Source organism: Giraffa tippelskirchi, chromosome 11 (assembly GCF_054371585.1).
Source record: "Giraffa tippelskirchi isolate mGirTip1 chromosome 11, T2T-mGirTip1v1.2.pri, whole genome shotgun sequence".
Lineage (NCBI taxonomy): Eukaryota > Metazoa > Chordata > Mammalia > Artiodactyla > Giraffidae > Giraffa > Giraffa tippelskirchi.
The window spans coordinates 136,744,159-136,772,007 of record NC_137285.1 but is presented as its reverse complement, the minus strand read 5'-3'; the positions used below and the strand labels follow the sequence as shown (position 1 = coordinate 136,772,007).

At 41.8% G+C, this 27,849-nt stretch overlaps 1 protein-coding gene across 17 annotated transcripts in view; it reads right to left on the bottom strand.

The window, feature by feature from the left end:
- TRIM44 (tripartite motif containing 44) overlaps window positions 1-27,849 on the bottom strand; it is a 115,800-nt gene that overhangs the window by 78,022 nt on the left and 9,929 nt on the right. For all 17 annotated transcript variants that reach the window (XR_014069902.1, XR_014069895.1, XR_014069896.1 and 14 more), the window contains exon 2: window positions 17,335-17,412. Coding sequence is in view for 9 of the 17 variants with exons in the window: in XM_081545999.1 (XP_081402125.1) it covers window positions 17,335-17,412 (78 nt within the window). In the remaining 8 variants the exon portion in view is untranslated. The remainder of the gene's footprint in view (window positions 1-17,334; window positions 17,413-27,849) is intronic.

Here is a 27,849-nt window from a genome sequence, read left to right as displayed (position 1 = left end):
TCTCAAGAGATCATCCTCTCTCCTACCTTTCACCACCAAGCTTATTTAGAAAGTCACATAAAACTTGCTTCCCAGTCTCCGCCAGCACTGAAGACTCTACTGGTTGCTGACTCCATCTGCTCTCACGACTGACCTCTCTGTACCCTATGCCACTGCTGATAGCCCTAAGTCTTTAATTTCTCTTCTCCCGTGGTTTCTGTGACCTGAACTTCCCTGGCTTTATGTTTATCAGCTTCATCTCCGCAAACTTTACACATACTCTCCAGATGACTGTGACTGAGGAAACTACAAGGGTTTTTCAGCCTTGGCACAACTTACATCTGTCATTGGTGTTTCTTTGCTGGGGAGGAAATGAACTGCGCATTGTAAAATAACGAAGCAGCGTCCTCGGCCTCTATGTAGTAGATGATACATCGCTCCCCATCCCCAATTACAACAAACAAGAGTCTCCAGACATTGTTAAATGTCTTCTGGAGACAAAACTGCTTTCTCTCCATAACTTCCTCCTTATTAGTTTCATCTCATCTTTGCAATTCAACTACCACCTCAATGGAGATGGCTCCAAAGCCTAGGTTTTCTCTCTAGGTCTCCAGTCTCACAATTCCTTCTGATGTGTATCTCTACCTGGATACTTTCCTATCACTTAAACCGTCAAGCATCAAAAAGAATCCTTGTCCTCATCATTGTCACTGCTACCCTTTTGAGCACTTACATATCAGGCACTATTCTAAGCACTTCACATGCTATTTCAATTAATCATCACAATGATACCATGAGGTAGCAATTATTACTATTTTATCAGTTTTATAGATGAAGAAACTGAGGTTGAGTGGGGGTAAGAAACTTGCCCAAATTCACACACAGAGCAGGTGGCAAATTTGGAGCTTGAACTCACATAGTTTGATTGCATAATCTGCCTTCTAAACACAACACTATTCTTTCATATCTTCCATTCAAACCTTGTCTGTTCTCTTCTCCTCCTTAACAATATCAAAGTTTAGGCAGTCACCCAGGCTTTAAACTCTGGAGTCAGGTTTTATTTTCTCCACTAGATAATAGGTGGACTTAATATCTGAAGAAAAAAATTATGACATCTTTGCTTAGGGTCTGGCACATAATGGCAGTCAATACCTTCTGACCAAGTGTCAGAAGCCATCCCACGCCTGCCTCTCCACCACAGGTTGGCTGAAGAAGCCTGCCCCTACACCAATGAATACCTTTTCTTGCACCCTCTCCACTACTCCCCACTAAATAACTATACCCACTCTCCAGACTCAAACACTCCATTTACACTCCACCTACCTCCACCCCCACCTAGACCCACCAACGTTCAACTAGCCCCACTCTCCCTTGCACCACTAATTTTCTGAAACAAAATTCTAAGTCACAAAGAGCTGCTCAGTGATTTGAAGAAACTCTAGGATTCCAATCCTACCTCCAACTTGTTTTTGGCCAGCTTTTTCTTTCTCATTTCCACTTGGCCCAAAATCGTTGGCTTTCTAATCTTGACCTCAAAACCCACCTTAACCCTTTTGGACTTGGTAACTACATATGACTTTCAAGCTCTCCTTCTTGATGTTTAGACCTTAGATTTGCCCTACATAGTCTTCAGCTAGGCTTGTATCTTTGACTTGCAGAATCACATTCTCGTGGATAGGAGCCCCATATTTCAGCTAGAATACTCCAGCCTTCCTCTATTTCTGCCAGAGTGCTTCTTCCTGAGATTACACATTTTGGTACTTGAGCCTAAGTACTCTATTGTTCTTTATCAGCTTCATGTATAAGACCCAGCAATATGCTTCTCCTGAGTATCTTCCCTTTCATGGTTTTTCCACCTCAACATACATAAATACACATGTACACGAGCACACACATACAGACTGTTAGAGACTCAGGACTATGTTTTCTAGAGGCTTGGTGCTGGAAAGATGCTAATAAACACTTGAATCTGCTAATCAGCTGTGAAGTGGATAGCAACTGTGTGCTCTAGTCATCTGCGAGACACAGTCACAGCAGACGGACAAGCAGCCCTGCAGGAGAGACGGAGAGCTAACCACCACGGTGATGGCATCAGCGCAAGTACTCTCTCCTCCCAGGACTGCCTGTTCATGCTGTCGGCTGCTACGGATTTCTTGCCATGAAAACTTGATGTGGAACCTGGTGTCATGGCACTGAACTGGATGCACCAGAGAACAGTTCAAGAGGGGTGCTGGGCTCTCTCTGTATGGTACTGTTGCTTGCTCTTAAGATGCTTCTCTCTGCCTGATCCCAGGGTGACAACGGAGAAAGCAAACATGAGCTTCTGAACAACACTTTGCTTGAGTGAACAGAAAAAAATTCTGGGTGCCCCCTGTAGAAATGTGGAAGTAGAAGACTGGGTCCCCTGAGATCTTTAACAAACATGAATATGAGTGAGAGCATCTACTCCACCTTGTTTTTAGCTTTATTTCTACCTTAACGTATGTAGAAACCAGACAGATGGCTTCTGCCTCAGGAGTTATTGTTTAGGAAGTGGGAGGTAGGAACCGACCCTGGAAGTTTCAGTGGCAACTAAACAGAAATTATACTATTTTTAAACCTCTTATGGAAAATTCTGAAAGAGATGGGAATACCAGACCATCTGACCTGTCTCTTGAGAAACCTGTACGCAGGTCAGGAAGCAACAGTTAGAACTGGACATGGAACAACAGACTGGTTCCAAATAGGAAAAGGAGAACGTCAAGGCTGTATATTGTCACCCTGCTTATTTAACTTATATGCAGAGTACATCATGAGAAACGCTGGGCTGGAAGAAACACAAGCTGGAATCAAGATTGCCGGGAGAAATATCAATAACCTCAGATATGCGGATGACACCACCCTTATGGCAGACAGTGAAGAAGAACTAAAGAGCCTCTTGATGAAGGTGAAGGAGGACAGTGAAAAAGTTGGCTTAAAGCTCAACGTTCAGAAAACTAAGATCATGGCATCTGGTCCCATCACTCCATGGGAAATAGATGGGGAATCAGTGGAAACAGTGTCAGACTTTACTTTTTTGGGCTCCAGAATCACTGCTGATGGTGACTGCAGCCATGAAATTAAAAGACGCTTACTACTTGGAAGGAAGGTTATGGCCAACCTAGATAGCATGTTTAAAAGCAGAGACATTACTTTGCCAACAAAAGTCCGTCTAGTCAAGACTATGGTTTTTCCAGTGGTCGTGTATGGATGTGAGAGTTGGACGGTGAAGAAAGCTGAGCGCCGTAGAATTGATGCTTTTGAACTGTGGTGTTGGAGAAGACTCGTGAGAGTTTCTTGGACTGCAAGGAGATCCAATCAATCCATCCTAAAAGAGATCAATCCTGGGTGTTCATTGGAAGGTCTGATGTTGAAGCTGAAGCTCCAATACTTTGGCCACCTCATGCGAAGGGTTGACTCATTGGAAAAGACCCTAATGCTGGGTAGGATTGGGGGCGGGAGGAGAAGGGGACGACAGAGGATGAGATGGTTGGATGGCATCACCGACTCGATGAACATGGGTTTGGGTAGACTCCGGGAGTTGGTGATGGACAGAGAGGCCTGGCATGCTGCAATTCATGGGGTCGCAGAGAGTCGGACACGACTGAGCGACTGAACTGAACTAAAACCTCTTAGACTTAAATATACAAAGAAAGCCTATTTTATCTGTTGAAATTAGAGCAGTTTCAAAACAAGACCCACCCATCACCTCCATTCTGGTTCTCTACGCAAACATCTTTACTGCAAAGCCACAGCTATCTGCGTACCATGGAGACCACGAAACCAACACAACCCGTGCTACCAGGAATACTCAGGAAAGGGCACTGAGATGCAGGGCTCATGTTTTCTGGGTCTTCTTGCTACAGAGGGTCAGAATGGTAAAGCTGGTGGACTCTGTGGTGATAGAGAAAGCTTTTAGCATTGGCCCTGCTAACTCTATGCTTCTGAAACTCAGAAAGGGGTAAGTTGTTTCATTTGTAAAACAGGGCTAATAATATAGCTCTTGTAGACATTTCTGTGATGTTTATACAAAATAATACGTGGGAAGAACTTCATACTTTCTGGGAACACAGACATATCAGTAGAACTGTTCTGCTGGCCCAGGTAACAGTAACTGTGAACGTTTAGGGGCTCCCCGGGTAGCTCAAATGCTAAAGAATCCGCCTGCGATGTCAGAGACCTGGGTTCAATCCCTGGGTTGGGAAGATACCCTGGAGAAGGGCATGGCAACCCACTCCAGTATTCTTGCCTGGAGAATCCCATGGACAGAGGAGCCTGGTGGCAACATTTAATGTGGGTTTTCCCTTTGGTACCCACTGAGTTCTCACAGATACACAGCTCCAGTTTATTCTCCCAAAGAAAGAGAGCCCACACCCTTGGGAGTAGATTCTAATTTCCCAAAGGAACACGAGAAGGACTTCCTCACAGACCCTAGGCACTGAAGAGGACAGATGTCAAGTCAGAGGTTCCTCGTCTCAGTTTCAGTAGATGGTCATGGATTTTCACAGAGCCTTTTCTAGTTTGATAAGATTAGATACAATCTACTTCCATGACATAGACACAAAGCACAGAAAGCACAGGAAGGACAGGTCACACTCCGCTCCTCAGCACCTACGCAGAGTCTGAAGGTAGAGTCAGCTCCTCAACTTCACAGCTTGCCTCTATCATATTTGCTCTCTTTGGCCGACTGAAACCCTACTACACCTCCTCGAGGAGCTGACAATCTGTTAACCTAAGAACCACAGGGCCTGTTAAATAACTACAGTTTCTAAAATCCTTTTTGGGCTGCCAAAAGCCATGAAACCAATCTTCCTCCATAATTTCTTATCTGCCTCTCAAAAGTTTCTGTTTTGAGGGCACTCATTAATAAAAACATAGTATGATTAGTGTCAGTTCAGTTCGGTCGGTCACTCATGTCCGACTCTTTGTGACCCCATGGACTGCAGCACATGAGGCCTCCCTGTTCATCACCAACTCCCGGAGTTTACCCAAACTCATGTCCATTGAGTCGGTGATGACATCCAACCATCTCATCCTCTGTCGTCCCCTTCTCCTCCTGCCTTCAATCTTTCCCAGCATCAGGGTCTTTTCAAATGAGACAGCTCTGCGCATCAGGTGGCTAAAGTATTGGAGTTTCAGCTTCAACATCAGTCCTTCCAATGAACACCCAGGACTGATCTCCTTTAGGATGGACTGGTTGGATCTCCTTGCAGTCCAAGGGACTCTCAAGAGTCTTCTCCAACACCACAGTTCAAAAGCATCAATTCTTCGGCACTCAGCTTTCTTTATAGTCCAACTCTCACATCCATATATGACTGCTGGAAAAACCATAGACTTGACTAGACGGAACTTTGTTGGCAAAGTAATGCCTCTGCTTTTTAATATGCTGTCTAGGCTGGTCATAACTTTTCTTTCAAGGAATAAGCGTCTTTAAAGTTCATGGCTGCAATCCCCATCTGCAGTGATTGTGGAGCCCAAAAAAATAAAGTCTGCCACTGTTTCCACTGTTTCCCCATCTATTTCCCATGAAGTGATGGCACCGGATGCCATGATCTTAGTTTTCTGAATGTTGAGCTTTAAGCCAACTTTTTCACTTTCCTCTCTCACTTTCATCAAGAGGCTCTTTAGTTCTTCTTCACTTTCTGCCATAAGGGTGGTGTCATCTGCATATCTGAGGTTATTGATATTTCTCCCGGCAATCTTGATTCCAGCTTGTACTTCATTCAGCCCAGCATTTCTCATGATGTACTCTGCATATAAGTTAAATAAGCAGGGTGACAATATACAGCCTTGACGTACTCCTTTTCCTATTTGGAACCAGTCTGTTGTTCCATGTCCAGTTCTAACTGTTGCTTCCTGACCTGCATACAGATTTCTCAAGAGGCAGGTCAGGTGGTCTGGTATGCCCATCTCTTTAAGAATTTTCCACAGGTTATTGTGATCCACATAGTCAAAGACTTTGGCATAGTCAATAAAGCAGAAATAGATGTTTTCCTGGAACTCTCTTGCTTTTTCAATGATCCAGTGGATGTTGGCAATTTGATCTCTGATTCCTCCGCCTTTTCTAAAACCAGCTTGAACATCTGGAAGTTCACGTATTGTTGAAGCCTGGCTTGGAGAATTTTGAGCATTACTTTACTAGCGGGTGAGATGAGTGCAATTGTGCAGTAGTTTGAGCATTCTTTGGCATTGCTTTTCTTAGGGATTGGAATGAAAACTGAACTTTTCCAGTCCTATGGCCACTGCTGAGTTTTCCAAATTTGTTGGCATATTGAGTGCAGCACTTTCACAGCATCATCTTTTAGGATTTGAAATAGCTCAACTGGAATTCCATCACCTCCACTAGCTTTGTTCATAGTGATGCTTCCTAAGGCCTACTTGACTTCACATTCCAGGATGTCTGGCTCTAGGGCAGTGATCACACCATCATGATTATCTGGGTCGTGAAGATCTTTTTGTACAGTTCTTCTATGTATTCTTGCCACCTCTTCTTAATATCTTCTGCTTCTGTTAGGTCCATACCATTTCTGTCCTTTATTGAGCCCATCTTTGCATGAAATATCCCTTGGTAGCTCTAATTTTCTTGAAGAGATCCCTGGTCTTTCCCATTCTATTGTTTTCCTCTGTTTCTTTGCACTGATCACTGAGGAAGGCTTTCTTATCTCTCCTTGCTATTCTTTGGAACTCTGCATTCAAATGGGTATATCTTTCCTTTTCTCCTTTGCTTTTTGCTTCTCTTCTTTTCACAGCTATTTGTAAGGCCTCCTTAGACAGCCATTTTGCTTTTTTGCATTTCTTTTTCTTGGGGATGGTCTTGCTCCCTGTCTCCTGTACAATGTCACAAACACCCTCTTCCAACAACACAAGAGAAGACTCTACACATGGATATCACCAGATGGTCAACACCGAATTCAGACTGATTATATTCTTTGCAGCCAAAGATGGAGAAGCTCTATACAGTAAGCAAAAACAAGACCGGCAGCTGACTGTGGCTCAGATCATGAACTCCTTATTGCCAAATTCAGACTTAAATTGAAGAAAATAGGGAAAACCACTAGACCATTCAGATATGACCTAAATCAAATACCTAATGATTATACAGTACAAGTGACAAATAGATTTAAGGGAATAGATCTGATAGACAGAGTGCCTGATGAACTATGATTAGTCTCACTTTATAATTAAACTGAAGGTTCAGTCAAATCCAGTGAGGGAGGTAATTAAGTGCCAGTGCTTGGACTAAAATCATCATGCTCCAATGTCTGTGCTCTTTTGCCATAAAAGTAAAGGAAAGCATGGCATACTCAATTTAACTTTTCCCCTAAAAGTCTGAACAAACTCTGTATTTGTATACTATTCCCAACCCATCTTGTATAAGTAAATAGTTAATAACCTCCTATAATTACTACTAATTCTGTATAGCAATCACACAAAGGCAATTGATTGCCATCACCAGCCCTGTGGCCTTGGACAAGTCATTAAACCTCTTACATATTTGCTTCTTCAATTGTAAAATGAGGATTATAATGTCTATTTAATCAGATTGACTTGGAATTAAGGTGATATCATAGAATCTGTTTCACCTACTAAAGAAGTAAAACAAAAGCCATTCAACCATGGGATAGTCATCAACTGGATCGTCGGGTTGAATGGCAGTTCTCCACACAACTGCAGAGACTCAGAGACTTGATGGATTTTGCCCTTTGCCTAAATGCAGGTCTCAACCAGGGGGACAGGCCAGTTTTCAAATTTTACATTCATATATACATACAAGCATCTATGGGGCTTCCTCATTGGCTCAGCAGTAAAGAATGCCTGCAACGCCGGAAACGTGGGTTCGATCCCTGGTTAAACTAAAAGGAAAAGTGGAGGGAAGGAGACAGGAAAGGAGGAGGCCCTTAAATAAAACTCTGGGTGGTTTTTTATCACTATTATCGCAGTGAAGTTTTATATCTAGATACCCAGGCTCATAAATTAAATGTCAAATACAATCCTGCACTGGAAATGTGAAGTGTGGCTGCTGTGGGGGAGTCCTAACAGCTCCATTGCCTTCTTCACGTTGGCAACGTAATCGCCCTTTAAGCTCTGGCAGAGAGTATATTATCAAGGCTCCTGTCAGTGCGAAGGAGCTGGAGCAGGAGGAGAAGGACATCACGATGTGTTAATTTTATTAAGCCATTTAAAACTCAATCCCTTTGATTTCTAACAATGCTCCAGCCCACCAGGCGGCTCAGAGACCATGTCCACCTAGTTTTAAAATGCCTGGAGTCGATTTGTACAGGTGCTTCAATTAGGAGCTCGGGGGCTCCAAGAGAAAGAGAACAGTCAAAAGGTAAAGCAGAAGGGGAAGGGGAAGTAGGGAGGGAACCAGTATCTCAGTGGTATTTACTTTAAAGTGGGTTACATTTCCTGGTATGTCTCAAATGCCACACTCGATTTCTTTTGTGGCTCTTGATTTCTTTATTTTTATTTTAATTTGGCACCAGACAGTTATGCTAACTAGAGTTTGCTCCATAACAATAAACAGAATTGCTTTTATGCATTGATTTCTTATTTCTACTGGGAATCTATGGACAGTCCCATACTCCCCGAGGCAGATATATTTGCCTCAACTTGAATGGGCAATAGACACTGCGTCAACAACCAGCAAGGTCGCCCTGCAAAGCCCACAGAGTCAGCCAGCCAGGCAACAACACCTAGGGGTCTCAACTCTGAGTTTTAACTCAATTTATTTGCATGTCATTATCAGTCAAAGAGGTAGCAATGGCCCTTTGAAACCTGCAATCTGTAAGTGTCACTAATCCTGGGAAGTGTTAATTGATGTAAGTGCAGAATCCAGTTAGTTATAAAACAGGTGGCTTATTTTTCTCCACCAGTATCAGAAGGTCTCCTGAACTCTTGGAGGGGGTGAGGGAGGAATCTACACCCCCCACGAACCCTTGCCTTTCTGATGGAAACAGTGATGGTTCTCAGACTAGGAGAAAGCTAGCAGCAGCCACCATTTACAGGATGTTGTCCTGAGCATTTTAAATGGATTACCTCATTTAATTTTCCTAACAACTCTATGAAATATGTACTATTATCCTCTATTTTGCAGCTGAAAAAACAAACAAAAAAAACACCTGAGAAATGGGGAGGTTAAACACATGATCTGCTCAATACTGCAGTTATCAAGGCATCTGTCCCAGGGAGCTTTCAGTAACTATAAAGTGTTGCCTCCCGTAACAGAGGCTAACATTAGATCTCTGACCCTCACTCCTGCTAGAAGAGGAAAGGGGAAAGAAAAAGACTATTCACTGCTGACATTTCAAGTGAAGGGCTGAAAAAAAGTGACTCAGACAATAATTTTCTCAACAGCTTTACTGAGATATAATTCACATGTCATATAATCAGTGCTTTTTAGTACAGTCACAGAATTGTGTGATCATTACCACAATCAATTTTAGAACATTTTCATCATCACAAAAAGAAATTCCATACCTATTAGCAATCACTATCTCCCCATTCCTCCATCTCCCTCAGCTCCAAGCAACAAATCTATTTTCCTTCTCTAAAAATTTGCCTATTCTGGACATTTCATATGAATGGAATCATGCAATCATGCAGTATTTGGCCTTTTGTGAATGACTTTCACTCAGCATGTTTCAAAGCATTATCCTTGTTGCAGCATGTGTCAGGACTTGATTTCTTTTTATTGCCAAATAGTACTCCACTGTACGGATATACCACATTTTATTCACCCATGCATTGGTCAGGTTGTTTTCACATTCTGGACAGTGTGAATAATGTTGCTATGAACACTGGTGGGCAGTTTTTTGTGGATGTATGTTTTCATCTCTCTTGGGTTTATACCCTAGAATGGAATTGCTGGATAACACAGCAACTCTTAGGTTTAACCTTTTGAGTAACTGCCAGATCATTTTCCAAAGTGACTATACCATTTTATATCCCCCCAGAAAGATCAGCTGGTGAAGAATCCGCCTGCAATGCAGGAGACCCCAGTTCGATTCCTGGGTTGGGAAAATCCACTGGAGAATGGATAGGCTACCCACTCCAGTATTCTTGGGCTTCCCTTGTGGCTCAGCTGGTAGAGAATCTGCCTGTAATGAGGAAGACCTGGGTTCAATCCCTGGGTTGGGAAGAGCCCCTGGAGAAGGGAAAAGCTACACACTCCAGTACTCTGGCCTGGAGAATTCCATGGACTGTATAGTCCATGGGGTTGCAAAGAGTCAGACACGACTGAGCGACTTTCACTTTCAAGAAAGTCATGAGGATTCTAATTTATCCACATCCTTGTCAAATGGACAAAACTTCTCTTTATTGGAAAATTAGAGCTGTAGTCCTAAAAGCTGTCAACCTTCTCTAGCTCCGCTGTAACTGCCTGGGTAACCTTGGACAAGAACCTTTATTCCCCTGGCACCTCAGTATTCTCATCTACAGAGTGGAGGGACTGGAGCCGATGGCCTTGGACGTCCCACTGTGCTCTGCATTTATTCATTCAGTCCCATGACGGGAGACACCCTAACCAGTGGGGAGACAGATACTGTGAAACAGGTAGCTTGGAGCTGACTACCCAACTGTATATCTGACTTTGTACTAACTCAGTTTCCATTGTGCCTGAATAACCTTAGACTATGACTATCATGCTTGCCTCAAAAAAACAAATAAATAAACTCACAGAATCTGCTTATGCTATTAGGGAGAAAACAGAAATACCTTATTAGGTAAAGTTTCCATTTGGCAATAAGGGCAGACTGGCATTCAGGACTTGAGCTTCTGAAACTGAGATTCAAAGATAGAAGTGAATTCAAGTGATAAAATATATGTGTTTATAAGGAATAATGTCAGGTGATAAAAGCAGGATACAAACTATGTATGTATGTGTGTGTATATACAGCTATATAGTTTTACATATATATGAACACACACACACACAAAGAATTCCAACAGGTATATATACCACTGTCTCTTGAACGGTGCTGTGGGCAACCCTCTGTTGAAGTTGGGCTGAAGGTCCCTGTCTGGTTCAGAGTTAGCCCTCCACATACGGAATTCCTCCATAACCGTGGTTCTGGGTTCTGCATGCACAAATTCAACTAACTGCAGATTGTGTAGAACTATAGTATTTACTACTGAAAAAAAAAATCCTTATATAAGTGGAACCTCGCAGTTCGAATCATGTTGCTCAAAGGTCAACTGTATATAGAATAACAGGACTCTTCTGTCTAAAAGGCCAAGCCCCACAATATTAACCAGCTTTTTCACTGGTGTGTTTCAAAGTTGACAGTATGCATCAGGCTGCATACTAAAAAAGCAGAACTGCGAACTACCAAATTAGATGTTCTGAGTGAGGCTCAAGAATCCTCAATTTTAAAAAAAGAACTGAAAGCTTACAAACCACTGCAGGCAGCAGCAGACTGGCAGATTTTTTCCCTTTTTCATTTTAGTTGTCTGTACTTTCCATATTTTTCTATGAAGAACATGTATTACTTTTATAACTGGAGGATGAGAAAAAGGGAAACTGTTTTGTTTTTATAAAGGCAGGGAGTTGGTGAAAGATGGCAAAGAGCTTGTTTCTCTTTTTTTCACTGCCCAAGAGTCTACATGGGATGAAAAGAGGTCACATTTGCTTCTGGGTGATTTCTATGCCTCAGAGCCCAGACTGGACCTGAAAAAGCACTGGTATGTTTCCTATTTGGTATCATCTAGCCATAAGTTCTCCATCTGGCCAGGGCCAAATGCTCTGGGGCTATCATGCACCCTTTGCCATCTCCCCATATTTTCTCCAGTCCTGGGACTCTAGAGTTGTGGGGAGCTGTGGCTGCAGGATCCAGTATGAGAGGTAAAAGAAGGGTGTGAGGGAAAAGTAGTGAAGAGTCACATTGCTAGACAGGCTATGTGTATAAACATCAATTCATCCATGGGTTCAACAATAGTATGGGTGTGTAACATGAAACAGGATGAATCTGAAGTTAAGTTCTATTCCCATCACTTAACTAGCAAGCTATTTACCACCTATGAGTCTTAGATTGCATATGCATGAAACAGGGCAAATAATAATATTTCTTTTCATATGGCTGTTGTAATAGATAATGCATATCTATTACTATAGGGCTTCCCAAGTGGCTCAGTGGTAAAAGAATCCACCTGCCAATGCAGGAGACATGGATTTAATTCCTGGATCTGGAAGCTCTTCTGAAGAAGGGAATGGCAACCCAGATCAGTATTCTTGCCTAGAGATCCCCATGGTTGGGGAGTCTGGTAGGCTACAGTTCATGGAGTCACAAAGAGCTAGACATGACTGAGCACGCACAAGAAGAAGAAAATCTATAACTATGTGCCAGGTACCATGCTCACAGGGCTTGAGGATACAGAGATAAACACAATTCATGTTTTCCAAGATTACTATTTACAACTTATTTATTTAAAGTGAAGAACTAGGTCAATAATTCTAATAACCCTCCAACCAAAAAACACTTTTGAACGAACCAATTTAATAACTGGGGCGTCTTAATTATTTGCTTAAGATGGTTGATTAAATACTGCCTCAGTGACTACTTCTATCTTGCAGCAGGACAAGGACTGGTACAAGGCCTGGTTTGACCCAGGTGATAACAAGACACTAACACTAAGAATTCAAGTTCAGTTTGGCTTATATCCATTACCATTTGTACATGCAAAACCTATCATTTTAACAATAGTCTTATTAGCACTGGAGTGAAGGTCTGGGCTATGTTCTATGTCAATGACATCAGCTATTAAAAAGTATATTAAAAAAGTATTTTATAAAGTCCTCTTTCAATTATAAAATCCTCTGTAAATGCTAAATAAAAATAAAACAAGAAAACAATCCTCAGTTCTATTTAATTTCATGTTGCTAGACAATTCTTTGGTTTCACACTTCAGTAAGAATAACTTTAGAGATCAGAGAAAAAAGGAAAAGAACCTGATTATATTCTACCCAGTCTTAGTATGATTAGATCCCATGTTTAATCCCACTCCAGTCAGAGAAAATAATGTGAACTATTTGGCTCGAGTTTAAGATGCTTTTTTGAGGATAACTTCTTAATAAATTAGTATAAATTCTAGATATACAAACATGGTTTAACTGTTTGTTTCAAGCACAACTGCTATAGGAAGCAGTCAATGGTGCATCTTATATGGAAAGGAAAGTAATCAATATATAATGGAGAAAATGGCTATCATTAACTGCATGATGAGAGGTTGGTTACAGTGAGCTTAGCATGTTATACATTTGATTCAATGCTTTCTGGGAGACTGAGCAGAGGGAAGGAAAGGAAGGGAATCGATGTGTTTTTTAAGTTTTAGGTTTCCCCTGGGTAAACTATGAAAGATGATTGCATAGTCACTACAAAGGAAAGCTGTGAAGAATTCATGTGCTTTACATTTCCTATAAATCCAGCCTGGACATACACACACATACAAACCCCTAATTAACTACATCTTTTAGTTTCCCTAAAGTCTAGAATAAATGTAAGAAATCTAGAGACTAAAATCCTGCTTTGTGCAACAGATGTTTCTGAAAAGTTTGGCTGCAAAAAAATGTTTGCAAACTGGATCATGTCAAACACATGAGGATTACTTAATAGACCACTTCCAACTAAACATAATAAAGACTGCTATTAAAAATAATTTCTTTCCACTGTACACAAGTTCTGGATCCCTGGAGGTCTGTCCCCCTTAAAACTAGGCTCACCCTAGCAACATGCAGGCACACAACTTCGTGTGGACCTGTGCCTTATTGACCAACCATCACTGGTGCTCTTTCCCACCCTCAGGCTCAATCTTAGTAGCTGGGATTTGATATCTCTTGCTGTTCTCTGGAGAAGGCAATGGCACCCCACTCCAGTACTCTTGCCTGGAAAATCCCATGGATGGAGGAGCCTGGTAGGCTGCAGTCCATGGGGTCGCTAAGAGTTGGACACAGTGAGCGACTTCACTTTCACTTTTCACTCTCATGCACTAGAGAAGGAAATGGCAACCCACTCCAGTATTCTTGCCTGGAGAATCCCAGGGACGGCAGAGCCTGGTGGGCTGCTGTCTATGGGGTCGCACAGAGTCAGACACGACTGAAGCGACTTAGCAGCTGTTCCTCTGGTCTTAGAACTCAGCCCACTCCTGGACCACGACGCTTTGATCATCCTCCTCATTCCTGACCAGAACTCCTTTCCCTTTATTTGGCTTTGTTACTTTCCTGCTGGATATAACTGTTTAAAGGAACCCTGCCCTCTCAGGGAGCCTGAGCTGATGACTCAGCTCACCTCCCTTCCCCTCTCTTACTCCTTTGCTGCCTCAGCTCAGTTTGTTTTCTAAGCCTGGACTTTTATGTATTCCTTTTTTTTCAAGGTTGAAATCATTTGGACTTATTTACAAGGGCTCTTCTGGCTACTTGCAGAAAAGAATGAAAAAAAACAAAACACAAGAGGGCAGGAAAATAACGAAGGTCCAACACAGTTTCTAGTCCCCCCCAGACTCACTGAATCAGAAGCTCTGGGATGAGTCCAGTATGTTACATTTTAGTAAGTCCTCCAAGTGATTTTCATGCACATTAAAGCTTAAGAACCATTGATATGAAGAAAAGAGGGTATCCGACGAATATTTTGGACAAAATGAGGCATCTCATTTAGAAGTCTATATTACTGACACTGAAGAATGTTTTAGACGTTCTGTCTTAAGCCATAGCTATGGGATAATTTTTGTAAAATATCTTAGAAACGTATTTCCACATGAAAAAACGTCTAGAATGTTACATAGCAAAATGTTAACAGTGGTTAACTTGAGGGAAATTTATTTTAATTTCCTTTATGAATATTTGTATTTTTAATCTATAAGCATATATTATTTTATAATCTTTTTAAAAAGTTAAATCTAGGCATCTTTCACTTCTCTCGGGCAAAACTGAGATGTAAAAATTAACTCAGTCCCCAGCAGACCTCAGTGTCTGGGCTAATCAAATTTTGTGAGGCTTTAGGGAATTCCTGAGGAAGTGAGGCAGAGGTAGTGCTCAGTGCTCCATGATTCAATCAGTGCTTCTACGTAAAGCTGCCACACCAGGAAATAACAGGTCCCAAAGCCTGAGAGATTGTGTCCTTCTTAAATAGGCCAACATAAGAAAGGGATGGTAGGGTTAGGAGGGAAGACAGAACAGACTAAAAATGCCTGGATTCTTTTGGAAGACACCAGTTTATTACTGGGAAAATTTTCTTTGTTGCAGAAATTATGTATTTAAGTGTCCCATTTTTCATCCCCTCTTTGTGATCTGACAGTCATTCTGCAATGACATTGGTCCTTCTTCAAGCTGGCTCCAGGTAAAAAATGGCACACACATAAGGTGGACGAGAAAGGGGCTTGACAATAAAACAGACTGGTGGAAAATTATCCAGGACGAGACAAAGAGAAGATGAAAGAAAGGTGATTGTGTATAAACATCCTCAAGATCAAGTGAGGTCCTAACAAACGTCCTTTAGCTTGTGATGCATTGTGGGAGAATCCTGAGGCTTCCAAGGTCCCTCTCAGGGGACTGCTCAGTCCTCTCACCTCCCGCAAGCTTCCTGTCAGATGCACTATCTGCATTCATAGAGGATCCCAAAGCACTCCACCTGTATGCTCATCAGGCACAGAAGCCACTCAGTGTCATCTGTGCACATCCTCTGGCTCTTCACTGCCTATATGCATGTGGGTGTGGCAGAAAGAGGAAATACCTTTGTTTCCTTCAGGATAGCTGTTGTCCCAGAAACCAGAGAAACTTGGTTAAAAAAAAAAAAGCTTTCTGCTAGCTTTAATAATTTACTGGCTCACCTTCACTAAAGGAAAACTACTTTAATGTAAGTAGTTTTGAGGGGGTCTTTCTACTTTGAGCTACCAAAATTGACAAAAGTTACTCCAATTTTTTTTTTTTGGTATCAAGATGCTCTGGAACCCTAACCACACCAGAAGGCAAGAGGTGTTACTGATGTCCGAAAAACTTTCAATGCTGTGTAAAACGAAAATTATTTTGTAGACTGGTGACTGCAGCCACCTTTTGAAGAGCCTGTCATCGTCTGTGGCTCTGCCTCATCTAGTGTTTCACATTAGAAAATGGAAGTATAATGTGATTATATAGGAGAAAGGAGATGAAACCCAGTGCTTGCAGCATAATAAAAAAGAACAAACACTGGAATAAGATTTTGAATCTCAGCTCTAAATTACACTCTACTTGGGGCTAATGGACCTATCTCTCTGAACCTCAGTGTTCTTATCAATAAAATGGGAATAAAAGCTAATGTACAAGGTTACTGCAATGATCACAAGTGTGTAAGAGGAGAGGGAGAATGAAAAGTTAGTGCTTCATGGGCACAGTTTCAGGTTGGGATGATGGATAAAGTTCTGGAGATGGAGATCAGTGATGCTGCATAACAATGTAAATGTACTTAAGGTCATGGAACTGAACACTCCAAAATGGTTAAAATGGTAAATTTCATTTTGTATATTTTACCACAATTTTTTAAGAAGGTATGTAAAGCTCCTAGCACAGGGCCTGGCTCTTAGTAGGTGCTCAGGAAATGCTAGTCTAATTCCTCTTATAAAATTTTTTAATTAAAAAAAATGACAATACAAAAAGTCAAATAAAAATCATGCTCCTTTCTCTCTCAAATTGTGAGAGCCTCTGACTCTCAGGCGAAGCCAGCTGGCACCAGTACCGGGTAGCGCCACAGCGAGCATCGGGGTAGGAGAAGGGAGGCTGCATGAGTCATAATCCCTCAGGCATGTTCAGTTCCCCATCCATCCCTAAACCCTGGTATGGCACCTCCCAGAATACCAATCCTAGAGGCCCCCCAATATCTTACAAAGAAAACTGGGAAGCTTAAATCATTTCCCAGACCCGACTCCAGGTCATGAGAACAAAGGCATTCACTGCGGCAGCTGGCTCCTGTAAGTGAGAGAGTGACCAGACACTAGTCCTGAACACCAACTGCATAGGCCTGAGCTTATTCCAGTCCCCGGCATTAAGCTGACTGCATCTCTGATGCCTTTGGCTGGATTTAATGGACACGGGGACCAGTAGTCTCAAAGGCCCAGTAAAGGAAGATTAAAAATGCACTTGTCTGCAGTTCAGAAAAACAATTAATGATTATGTGTTGTAAGTCATAAAATAGAGAAGGGGAAAAATAGATGACTTATCTCTAGGCACATTAGAACACTGCTTTTGATGGGCAGGCTTAATTAATCTTGATGCAATGTTCAGATGGACGGTCATTAACATCCCTCCAATTTAGCCCAAGGAGAATGAAATACTTGGGGGTACCAATATCCAATTAAATTCAAAACAATACTTACTTTAGGGTCTGAGCTCTTGAACTTTAACCTTTCCACCAACTCTATCATAGCCGCCTTCAGTCCGCCTGAGTCTTTGCTCTAGAAGAAAGGAAAGTCAGGGGTCATTAGACAGCACTTTGTTACTCTCTAGAACACAAACAGTATTTCATGGGACAATGAACCGGAAGGCATTTTTTTTCCTTCCTATCAGCAAGAAGACCAAACGACTAAGGAAAGCTGTGTTGCCCCTTTTCCTCTTCTCTATGGACAGAGATGGTTGGGACATAAATTGCTCAGTGACCTGAGAGAACAATTGGAATGAAAATTAAACACAGTTTGTATAGAATGACTCACTGCTTCATCTCAGGGCTCAACTGTGCTATTATTCCCTAAGGGCCAAAGCTTTGCAAGAGATTTCTATCTGGGATGCCTATTTTATGACCAAGTGATTTTGATTTTAAACTTCTACATCACGAATACAGATGTATGCAATAATAAATATTCTTACAAAAATAAAAACAAACAAAAAAATGCCCCAAGGTTTAATTGGAAATGGCATTTCAGTGTGCTGGCTGAACACAGGTTTTTGAGTCAGACATAGAACGTTTCAAATTTGGGGTCTACGTTAACTAGTTAACTAACCTCAGGCAGGTTACTGACTCTCAAAACCTCCTCCCTTTTCAACAAAATGAAGATTATAAAAAGGGTTATTCTGAAGCTTAATTGAAATGGTGTTTATAAAGGCATGAGCGTAATATGTGGCACACAGTAAGAGTTCAATAAATGTCACCTATGATTATTGTTGTTGTTACTACATTATAATGATTTAGACTAGCAGAGTCCAACAGAAATATAAGCCAAAAATGCAAGCCACACATAAAATTTTAAGTTTTCGAGTAGTCAAAAAAACAAAATGAAATTAATTTGAATACATTTTACTTAACTCAGTATACCCACAATATTATCACCGCAACATGTGATTTCAGCATGAGGTATTTTATACATTTTTTTCATACGAGAGCTTTGGAATCTAGTGTGTATTTCATACAGCCCAATTCAATTTGACTTACCAAATTTCAAGTACTCTAAAGCCACGTATAGCTAGTGATTACTGCACTGGTTAGCACAGATTGAAAGCATAGACTAAAGCTACAATGCCTGGATTCAAGTCCCAAAGCTACTACTAGATCTGTGTGACCTCAGGCAAATCACTTAGCCTCTCAGTGCCCCAATTTCTTTATCTATAATATGAAGCTAATAATAGTACCCATTTCAGAGGGCTGTAGTAAGATAAAACAAGCTCACATACATCAAGGTACTTGGAACAGGGCCTGGCACATGGTAAAGCCAATAGACGTATGAGACATATTTATTATTATTGGCTGTCTCCCTCACAATATTTAAAATTCCTTAAAGGTAATAACATCTTCATTACATCTTTTTTCTGTATCTGTGTCCAGCATCAAGAAGGTGTTTTAAAAAGTACGCTGAACAAATGAATGAATGAATATGCAATCTTAAGATACAAATGCCTTAATAATAATACATGTGTGTAGCACTAGATGAAAAGTCACATGAATTTGTTTTCTTATCTCATCTCCTTGGGGATAGGATAGGATCTTTACCCTCATTTCACCAGTGACGGAAAGGAGGTATGAGAAAATCAAGTCATTTTTATGGGTAAGGGACAATAAATAAGTGTAATATAATCAAACATGACAAATATCTGTTCTTCAAAATTGGCCTCAGAATCAGTGATATTTTCCCGATTTGGGAGAAAAATGTCAATTTCTCCAAAACAGGACATACTTAGTAAGTCTCCATCATATAGATTGAAATAGACTAAAGCCTAAATCCTTTTTCCCCCTCTACCCTCCATTCTGTCCCAAGTCCATAGTAAAAGTCTGATGTAACCTAAGATGGATATCTGCTTTAGATGTGCTCTCCAGACATAGCTGACATTCCCACTCTAACTGTTGTTCTAAGTTTTAATAATTTGTATTTTTAAGATGATGACTTATCACTTCCCAAATTTCATCACCAATTTAAATCTTTAATCTCTGGTCTCACAGCAGACAGGTGGGAAAAGGAATCTGGAGGTCACATACCAGGAAGTGCGTGAGACCCAAAGTACCTAAAGAAGGGTTAAATTGCCAGACACAATCCTGCTTTTATGAGATGATCAGACAATAACGCCTGTCTGGTGATATCATTCCTCTAACCTGCTTCTCATTGGCTGAACAAGCAGGTCACTTGTCACTGGAAAGCTCTCTTCCCCCACATACCAGCTGCCAGCACCCATTTTAAGCTCTTCAGCAAGAGCCCTGATATATTATGACTTCCCCAACACCCTGCCTCCCCCCACAGCTCTAGAGAACAGAAAGGAATGCACTAAACTGTGTCTTAAAACATTCAGAAGAGAAACAGGATGACGAAGGAATCCCTAAGAAGCAGACAGCCTGTTTGCCGGCAGATGTGCCTTGTGAGGGGAGATAAGGGAACCCTTAGCCTTCTTTCATAAAAATCCAGTGGGTCAGCAGAATCCTTCCTCCTATTCACAAAGCAGCAGCAGCACTGCCTACCAGGCGAGGGACAGAGGAGAGGCAGAGACCCTTCCTTCAGGAAATTCACCCAGACCACTCCCCACCCTGCTCTCTTTGAGAATATTCTCAAAGATAATTGGGGTCTATATGGAGTCAGCCTCTAAATGAGTGGTGGAAAAAAACTGTCCCTAATAGCTTTTTAAAAAAAAAAAAAAAAGAAACTACCCTCCCCACCAAATGAGCAGTTGGGAGACTCTCCTCTGACAGCTGCAGGGCTGAGGCAAGAGCGAAAATGGACTACCCTGGCCCCAAAGCCACTGCCTTTTTTTTTCTCACACACCCCAGTCCCTTCCTGCACCTCAACAAGCCTTGTACACAGATGCTCAGGCTAGTACACTCAAGTTCTGGGAACATCACTTTCAAACAGTCACCCTGGGCCACACCTGGAACATAACAATGCACATATCAGGGGTGATGTATAATGGTTTGATTCATCTTTTGGAGGATGGGCTCAGAAAAAGCCTCTGCAGGCCCTGACAGCAGGGTCAGGACATTTCTTTAGGTAATTCTTGGATTCTGGATACTTGGGAGAGTGGTCTAGAAGGTGGGGGTGGTGGTGGTGGTTTAGTCACTAAGTCGTGTCCGATTCTTGCAACCCCATGGACTGTAACCCGCCAGGCTCCTCTGGCCATGGGATTCTCCAGGCAAGAATACTGGAGTAGGTTGCCATTTCCTTCTCCATTAGAAGGGGGCAGGTGTGGGCAAAGGAAGGGCCCTCTAAAGCATAGGACGGGGCACAAGGTTGTCTATGTCTAAGGTGGTATTTGAGTATGAGTGTCTCCAAAGCATCGTGTGGTCTTGTGTTTTAATAGTTTGCTGAGGGTACTCATTAGTCAAAAGGTAACTGGAATAGGTCATACTTACATACTTCCCTACTGTGGTGGAATGGAAGAGGTGCCTCTGAAACTTGTGTTCTAACTGAGAAGTCAGAAGAATTCTAACTTTGGAGACATGTGGAGCCACAAATGGCCAGATTCTACTATGTCAGTCCTTGGAGCAAGCAGCCTGAGTGGTGATGAAGTGAGTGTCTCCTGATGCTGCTCTTCCTCACCGCCTTCCCCAATGCGAGCCCATCCTTGTTTATGAACCTCTCTCCTCCCCCAAGAAGAGTGTAGATTAAAACAAGACAAGTGCTCTGTTGTGACACCCACCCCTCAAAATCTGATCCACCTGTGGAGAAGGGGATGCTTCATAAAAGTTAACTGCTAGGGATAAATCATAACAAAGTCAAAGAAAGGACGAAATGCCTACATTTGAAGGTATTCTTTATTCTCCAAAGTACTTTCCTATGCTCTACCATTAGCATTTCATAATAAAAGTAAAAAGTAGTGTATTCTCACTTTACAGCTGAGAAAAGGCTGGTGGAAATAAAATCAGAAACCCCCAAATCACAGAGTCTATACACTGTTTCACTAGCCTTACAGTAACACAATAACTAAAAGGTAGTATTATTGCCAAGAGCCAACTGATGCAATAAGCCAACACATTGGAAAAGACTAATGCTGGGGAAGATTGAAGGCAAAAGGGGAGGAAGGTGGCAGAGGATGAGATGGTTAGATAGCATCACTGACTCAATGGACATGAATCTGAGCAAACTCCAGGAGACAGTGGAGGACAGAGGAGCCTGGCCTGCTGCAGTCCACGGGGTCGCAAAAGAGTCAGACGCAACTTAGCGACTGAACAACAAGTATATTCTTATCATACAATAGGAAAAAATGGCTCTGTGGGACGTTAAATGATATCCCTCAAATTACAGAGCTGGTCAGTAGCAAAATCAGGATCAAAAAGATCCAAATGACAAAGATTTATAACATGTACAAGAGAAGAAGTTGGTATCAGGAACACATGGAAAAATACATAAGGGATTCCTATAAATAAGAAAAAGCCAAATAAGCACAAAAGAAACCCCAACAAAGGATATGAACATAACAGAAATGTGAAATGGCTAAACACATATGAAAAGATGTTAAGAGATGCTCAAACTTACTTGCAATTATGATATCATTTCTTATCCGTCATACTTATCCAAATCAAAAAAAGTTTTGATTTGATAACACCAAGTGATGAGAGACTTTGGGGAGGCTGGGGATTTTCATATGCTGCTGATATTACAAAGCTACTTTGAAATCACATGCCAAGCAAGTCCATTTTTCACTTTCTTCCCTTGAGAAACACTAACATGTGTCAAGGAGGTATGCACAAAAATATTTATTGCAGTACTGTTTTTAATAGTAAAAACCTGGAAACATCCTAAGCATCCATCAATTGTGGGTGGCTAAATAAACTATGGAATTAACAAATGAGGTCTGATATGGCAAATAAAAAGAATGAAGTAGACTGGTATGTACATGGCAATGCACAATGCTGAATTTTAAAAAACTTGCCAAACAAGGCATACTATATCATTTATTTAAAGAAATACAAAACTATTCTATGGATTACATATGTATGTAAAACATTAGAAAAGCAATGACTTGGGGCGACTGGTAGTGGGAATAGTGGTAGGAAGAGTCTTAGACTTACTTAAATGTATTCCTATTGTCTAATTAGGATTTAATACACAAAAAGGAAGGGGAGGGTGGAAGGGAAGACCGACCCAGAGTTTCTGCTTCGAGTGTCTCTCTCCTTGAGTTTGCCTACGTATAAATACCAGAGCACTGTTCCCTTTGCAGCAAACACGCACCAAAGGTATAGGAGAAGATTCTCCACCTAGGATTCATATATCGATTTCAGGGAGTTTGAAATCCCCAAACTATACGCAAGATTTGGAAAGTACATGCACTATTCTGTGAAAAGGGACTCGAGCGTTCCTCAAAGTTCCCCCAAAGTTTAATTTTCCTAGTGTAAGGGGCACTGCATAAAGAGAAGGGAGACCCAGGCTTCATTCCGACTAACTGCCACGTGAGCTTGGAAAAGTCATTTTATATCTCAGTTTCTGTTTCTCAGCTTGTAAATGAGGAAAGGGGGCCAAATCAGAACCTACACATTCACAGGCCACAGCCTACACAACTTTTGTTTTGTTTTTGGAGTGTTGTCCCACACTAGCATGCTAGGAACTTTAAATTAATCGCCAACACTTAAAAACCAGGAGATATGACATAATAAAGATTGCTAGCTTCTTCTGAAAATCTGAAAGGTCTGACTGTACTGGGTTCCCTTTCCACTCAGCAGCAGCTGGCGGAAGCTGAGTAGCAACTACCCACCTCAGGCAAGGCCAGCTCCCTTCAGCACGCCACAGTTACCCTGGGTGGCTTCTCATTTATCTTGTCTTTCTGTTCCCTGTAGACATCTGAAGTCGCCCCCCTTAGCAGCAACTCTGAGAGTTTTTTTACCTCTAAGGGTCTTTGTATTTGAACACCAAGAAAGCTGGCATGTCTCTCCTCAAAGGGATTCAGAATACCTCATAAATACACGTCCATCCAAAACACAGAAATAATATAGTTCACTCTGATGTAAACATTCTTTGAAAGTGGGCAAGCGGTAGAAACAAAGGTGGAATATGGTAGGTAAAGGGGGCATCAGAACAGGAAGTGTTTCTTGACAACCAGTCTCTATACTTTCAGAGGAGTCAGTCTAGTCTAATGCCTGTTACCAGCTGGGGACCAAAAGAAAAGTCATACGTCAGTAGAAATGCAAAAATCACTTAGTATCTTAAACTGACTCCTAAATATTGAATTCTGTATTACAAAGAATCAGAAGATACTGAGTTGCAAAAGAATATTGGCTGCCTGTTTTTTTTTCCCCTATCCCAATGGCCTTTCATTGGTACCATGCTTTAAAAAAGAAAAAAAAAAATCAAGTCAACTTTCTATCATTTTCACAGTTTTGGGGGGGAGAAACAATGGAAAAGGATTATAAGACAGAATGTATAAAAAAATCCTCCTAAGGAATCCAACCATAAAGCAAAGTCCTGACAAAAGGAAATTAAACCGAATTTAGTATCACCACACCGTGTTCAAAAATTCTTTTCCATGTTCTTCACATGACTTGATTTTCCAACTCCAAATCCACTCCCATGTTAGGTAACCACCTTTATACAGTTGCTCAGATCCAAAATCACTTTTGGGTCTCAGAAAACCTATCACCAAGTCTTTTCAGACCTAACTCAAACACAGGCCGAGTTCGATTACTCTTAACCATTTCTACCTGCTTGCTCGAAGTCCAAGAAGCAATATCGCTCCACTCACCCACCCTACAGTCCCTTCTCCACACAAGCAACAGAGTGAAATTTAAAGGTTAAAATATAAAAGGGCATATATGACTTCCATTCTCCACACACAGGAAGTCAGAGTCTATCATTCAACACAAGTTACACCCTACCAGGGTCCACACAGACCCAAAGGATGGAGCGGAGGACAGTAGCGGTGCCTATAATTCTTTCCCCCACTTGTCCCCATTTCCTACTGGAAAGAAAACACAGGCTATTTTCTAAGCAGAAAGAAAAGGGTATATTGTCCCTGCCTCCTCTCTGCTTCTATAAAAATTTCCCACAGTTCAGAATGTAAAACAGAATTTAAAGAGGACAACCAGCAAGGCTTGTGAACCTAAAATTAGACATACCAGCTGTGTTTTGGTTAGCTAGTGCATAAGGCACCAGCAGGACACTGAAATATACAGGAGCCTCTTCTCTGAAGACAGGTTTTTCACCAGTCTTTCTACCCACCAGAATAGAGCAGGCAGAAGGAGCAGAAGGAGAGGGGGCTGACCAGTTTCCACCCAAAGAAACTTGGTGTCCGAACTTCTACTTCTATCAGACTAACTGGTCTGGAATTGAACTCAGAATAGAACCATAGATGGCTCCGTAAGTATAGGAAGAGTCACTAATCGCTGAGGGATTATTATATTCCAGGCACTGTGCTAAGATCTTTACATGTATTATTTGGTTTTCACTATAGCCCTAAAAGAAGAAGTACTTATTATGGCCATGTTACAAATGATGAAACCAAGAATCAGAGAGAGAGAATGAATTCTCCGGCATGACACACACAGGTAACAAGTAGCAGAGGCAGGATTCAAACCCATAGAGGGCAAAGCCAATTAAGGCAAGACAGCTTGGTCCTTCATATTCATTCTCCCATTTCTCCTGAGTAAGACACTCCAGTTTTAGCTGGACACACCATGGCCTGAAGAAAAGACTGTTCCCTAGCACCCCCTCTTGCAACTAGATAATGCCATGGAGCTCAACTCTGACCACTGAAATATAAACAGCAATGTGTGCAACTTCTGGAAGGTTCTCTTAAAGGGTTCTCTTCCCTTCTTCACGTTCCTGTGCCTACCATCCTGGAATTCAGCTGTATTGGCTGGACCTCCAGTAGTCATCTTGGTCCATGAAAGGACTATACCCTAGGGATGCCATAGCAGAGACAGAAACAGCCTAGATTCCTAGTAACTTCATGATTCCTCCATACTAGCTTTAGACACCCTAGTTCCTTTTATACAAGAGAGAAATAAAACATCCGTCTTGTTTGAGCTGCCGATGTTTTGGACTTTTCCAAATTACTTCACTATTTTAGATGCAGTTGAACTTAATGTAAACATTGATGTGGTAAATCCCTATGGAATAGTCTCTTTCTTGATGCCCTGTGATTATTTGAGATTATTATACTTCATACCATACATTTACCAAACATATCATGTACATCTACTCTCCACCAGGCACTGTTCTAGGTACAGGGAACAGAAAGATGAATAGCATACAGTCCTAACCCTAGAAGAATAATTTATAACAAACACAGGACACAGACATGTTGGAAAGAAATAATATTGATATAATATACCGTGCACAGGCTATTGCCATGGGAGCATAGAGGCCAACTGCCTAACACTTGAGTGGTATCTACCCAGTAAAAGCGCACCCATCAAATCCCACCTCCAATACCGCTTCCTCTAAGAAAGCTTTCCTGATTACATGTCTCCAGCTGAAATTAAATTCTTTTCTCTGAGCCCCCACACGTGCATGCTAAGTTGTTTCAGTCGTGTCCGACTTTTGCGACCTTATGGACTGTGGTCCGTCAGGCTCCTCTGTCCGTGGGATTCTCCAGGCAAGAATACTGAGCCCCCATGACATACTATTTGTACCTCTTTTCTAATATTGACACACAAATAGGCATGTGAAAAAGAGTATAAGCTTTCCGATGTCAGGAATCTTCTTCTCAGTATCTGTCACACAGCTCATCATAAGTGCTCCAAAATTCACATAAATAAAATTAGCTTTAAAATACCAGTTTTTGACAATAAAGCTAACTATATGCTACAGTTTGGATATATTTTCTCTAATATTCTATTGAAGTTAAAAGCAGATTACTCTACCTGATCAAAAACTAGCTAAATACATCTGAACTTAGTTTAATTTATAAATACATGTTCAACAGGAACAATTTAGCATAACACAATGCACATCAGAGTCACTGCCCATATGGTTATTTGCCATAAATCATGGAGTTAACACAGTGTATTTGGAAGCTTTTGCTTGCTTGGTTTTATGTTTTTCATTCTGGATTAATTTCTGACATCGGTAAAGGGCATCGATACTGATTTTTTTATCCCGATATCATGTTGGCTTGATCCCTAGCATAGACGCACACACACACACACAGGCATAGACGCACACACACACACACAGGCATAGACGCACACACACACACACACAGGCATAGACGCACACACACACACACACAGGCATAGACGCACACACACACAGGCATAGACGCACACACACACAGGCATAGACGCACACACACACACACAGGCATAGACGCACACACACACACACAGGCATAGACGCACACACACACACACAGGCATAGACGCACACACACACACACAGGCATAGACGCACACACACACACACACACACAGGCATAGACGCACACACACACAGGCATAGACGCACACACACACACACAGGCATAGACGCACACACACACACACAGGCATAGACGCACACACACACACACAGGCATAGACGCACACACACACACACAGGCATAGACGCACACACACACACACACACACAGGCATAGACGCACACACACACAGGCATAGACGCACACACACACACACAGGCATAGACGCACACACACACACACAGGCATAGACGCACACACACACACACACAGGCATAGACGCACACACACACAGGCATAGACGCACACACACACAGGCATAGACGCACACACACACACACAGGCATAGACGCACACACACACACACAGGCATAGACGCACACACACACAGGCATAGACGCACACACACACAGGCATAGACGCGCACACACACACACAGGCATAGACGCACACACACACAGGCATAGACGCACACACACACACAGGCAGGATTCTCATCTCTACCCCACATATCTGCACTGAAGTATTTGTTTCACCCCTTCTTTGTGCTGCCTCCTCTTCCGAGAGGTCATGAGCATCTGTGCTCCTTCCTGCCACATGACAGGTTTAGCCTCTGGCTCTGGATATTAAAACACACAACAGACACAAGAGTGTGAAACTGAGCCAGTTATCCCAGTCTGAACTGTAACTTCAAGCAGAAGACACACTGACATCAACAGATCTCTAGCTTCTCAACTGTGGGTCAGACGCATGGGAAGAGAAAAGGTGGATGTTATCAGTGGACAGACAGGGCAACCTCCATGTTGTAGGCTGTGTCAAGAAAAGGTGATACCACAGGCACACAGTCCTTTATCCCCAGAGTGGCTTAAGAATTACATACCTACTACATCGCAACCTTACCCTGAAAAGTAATCATCTACTGGCACAATATGTCTATTAATCCATTCTATTCTGATTGAAAGGTTGGGGAAGTGAAAAAGAGGGCACTTCTTGGGAGAGAGAGCAAGGCAAGTCTGGACCTTTTCTCACAAGAGTCCTCTTGACAGTATGTACCCTTAATTCCATGGTCTTCCTTCTACAAACCAGTA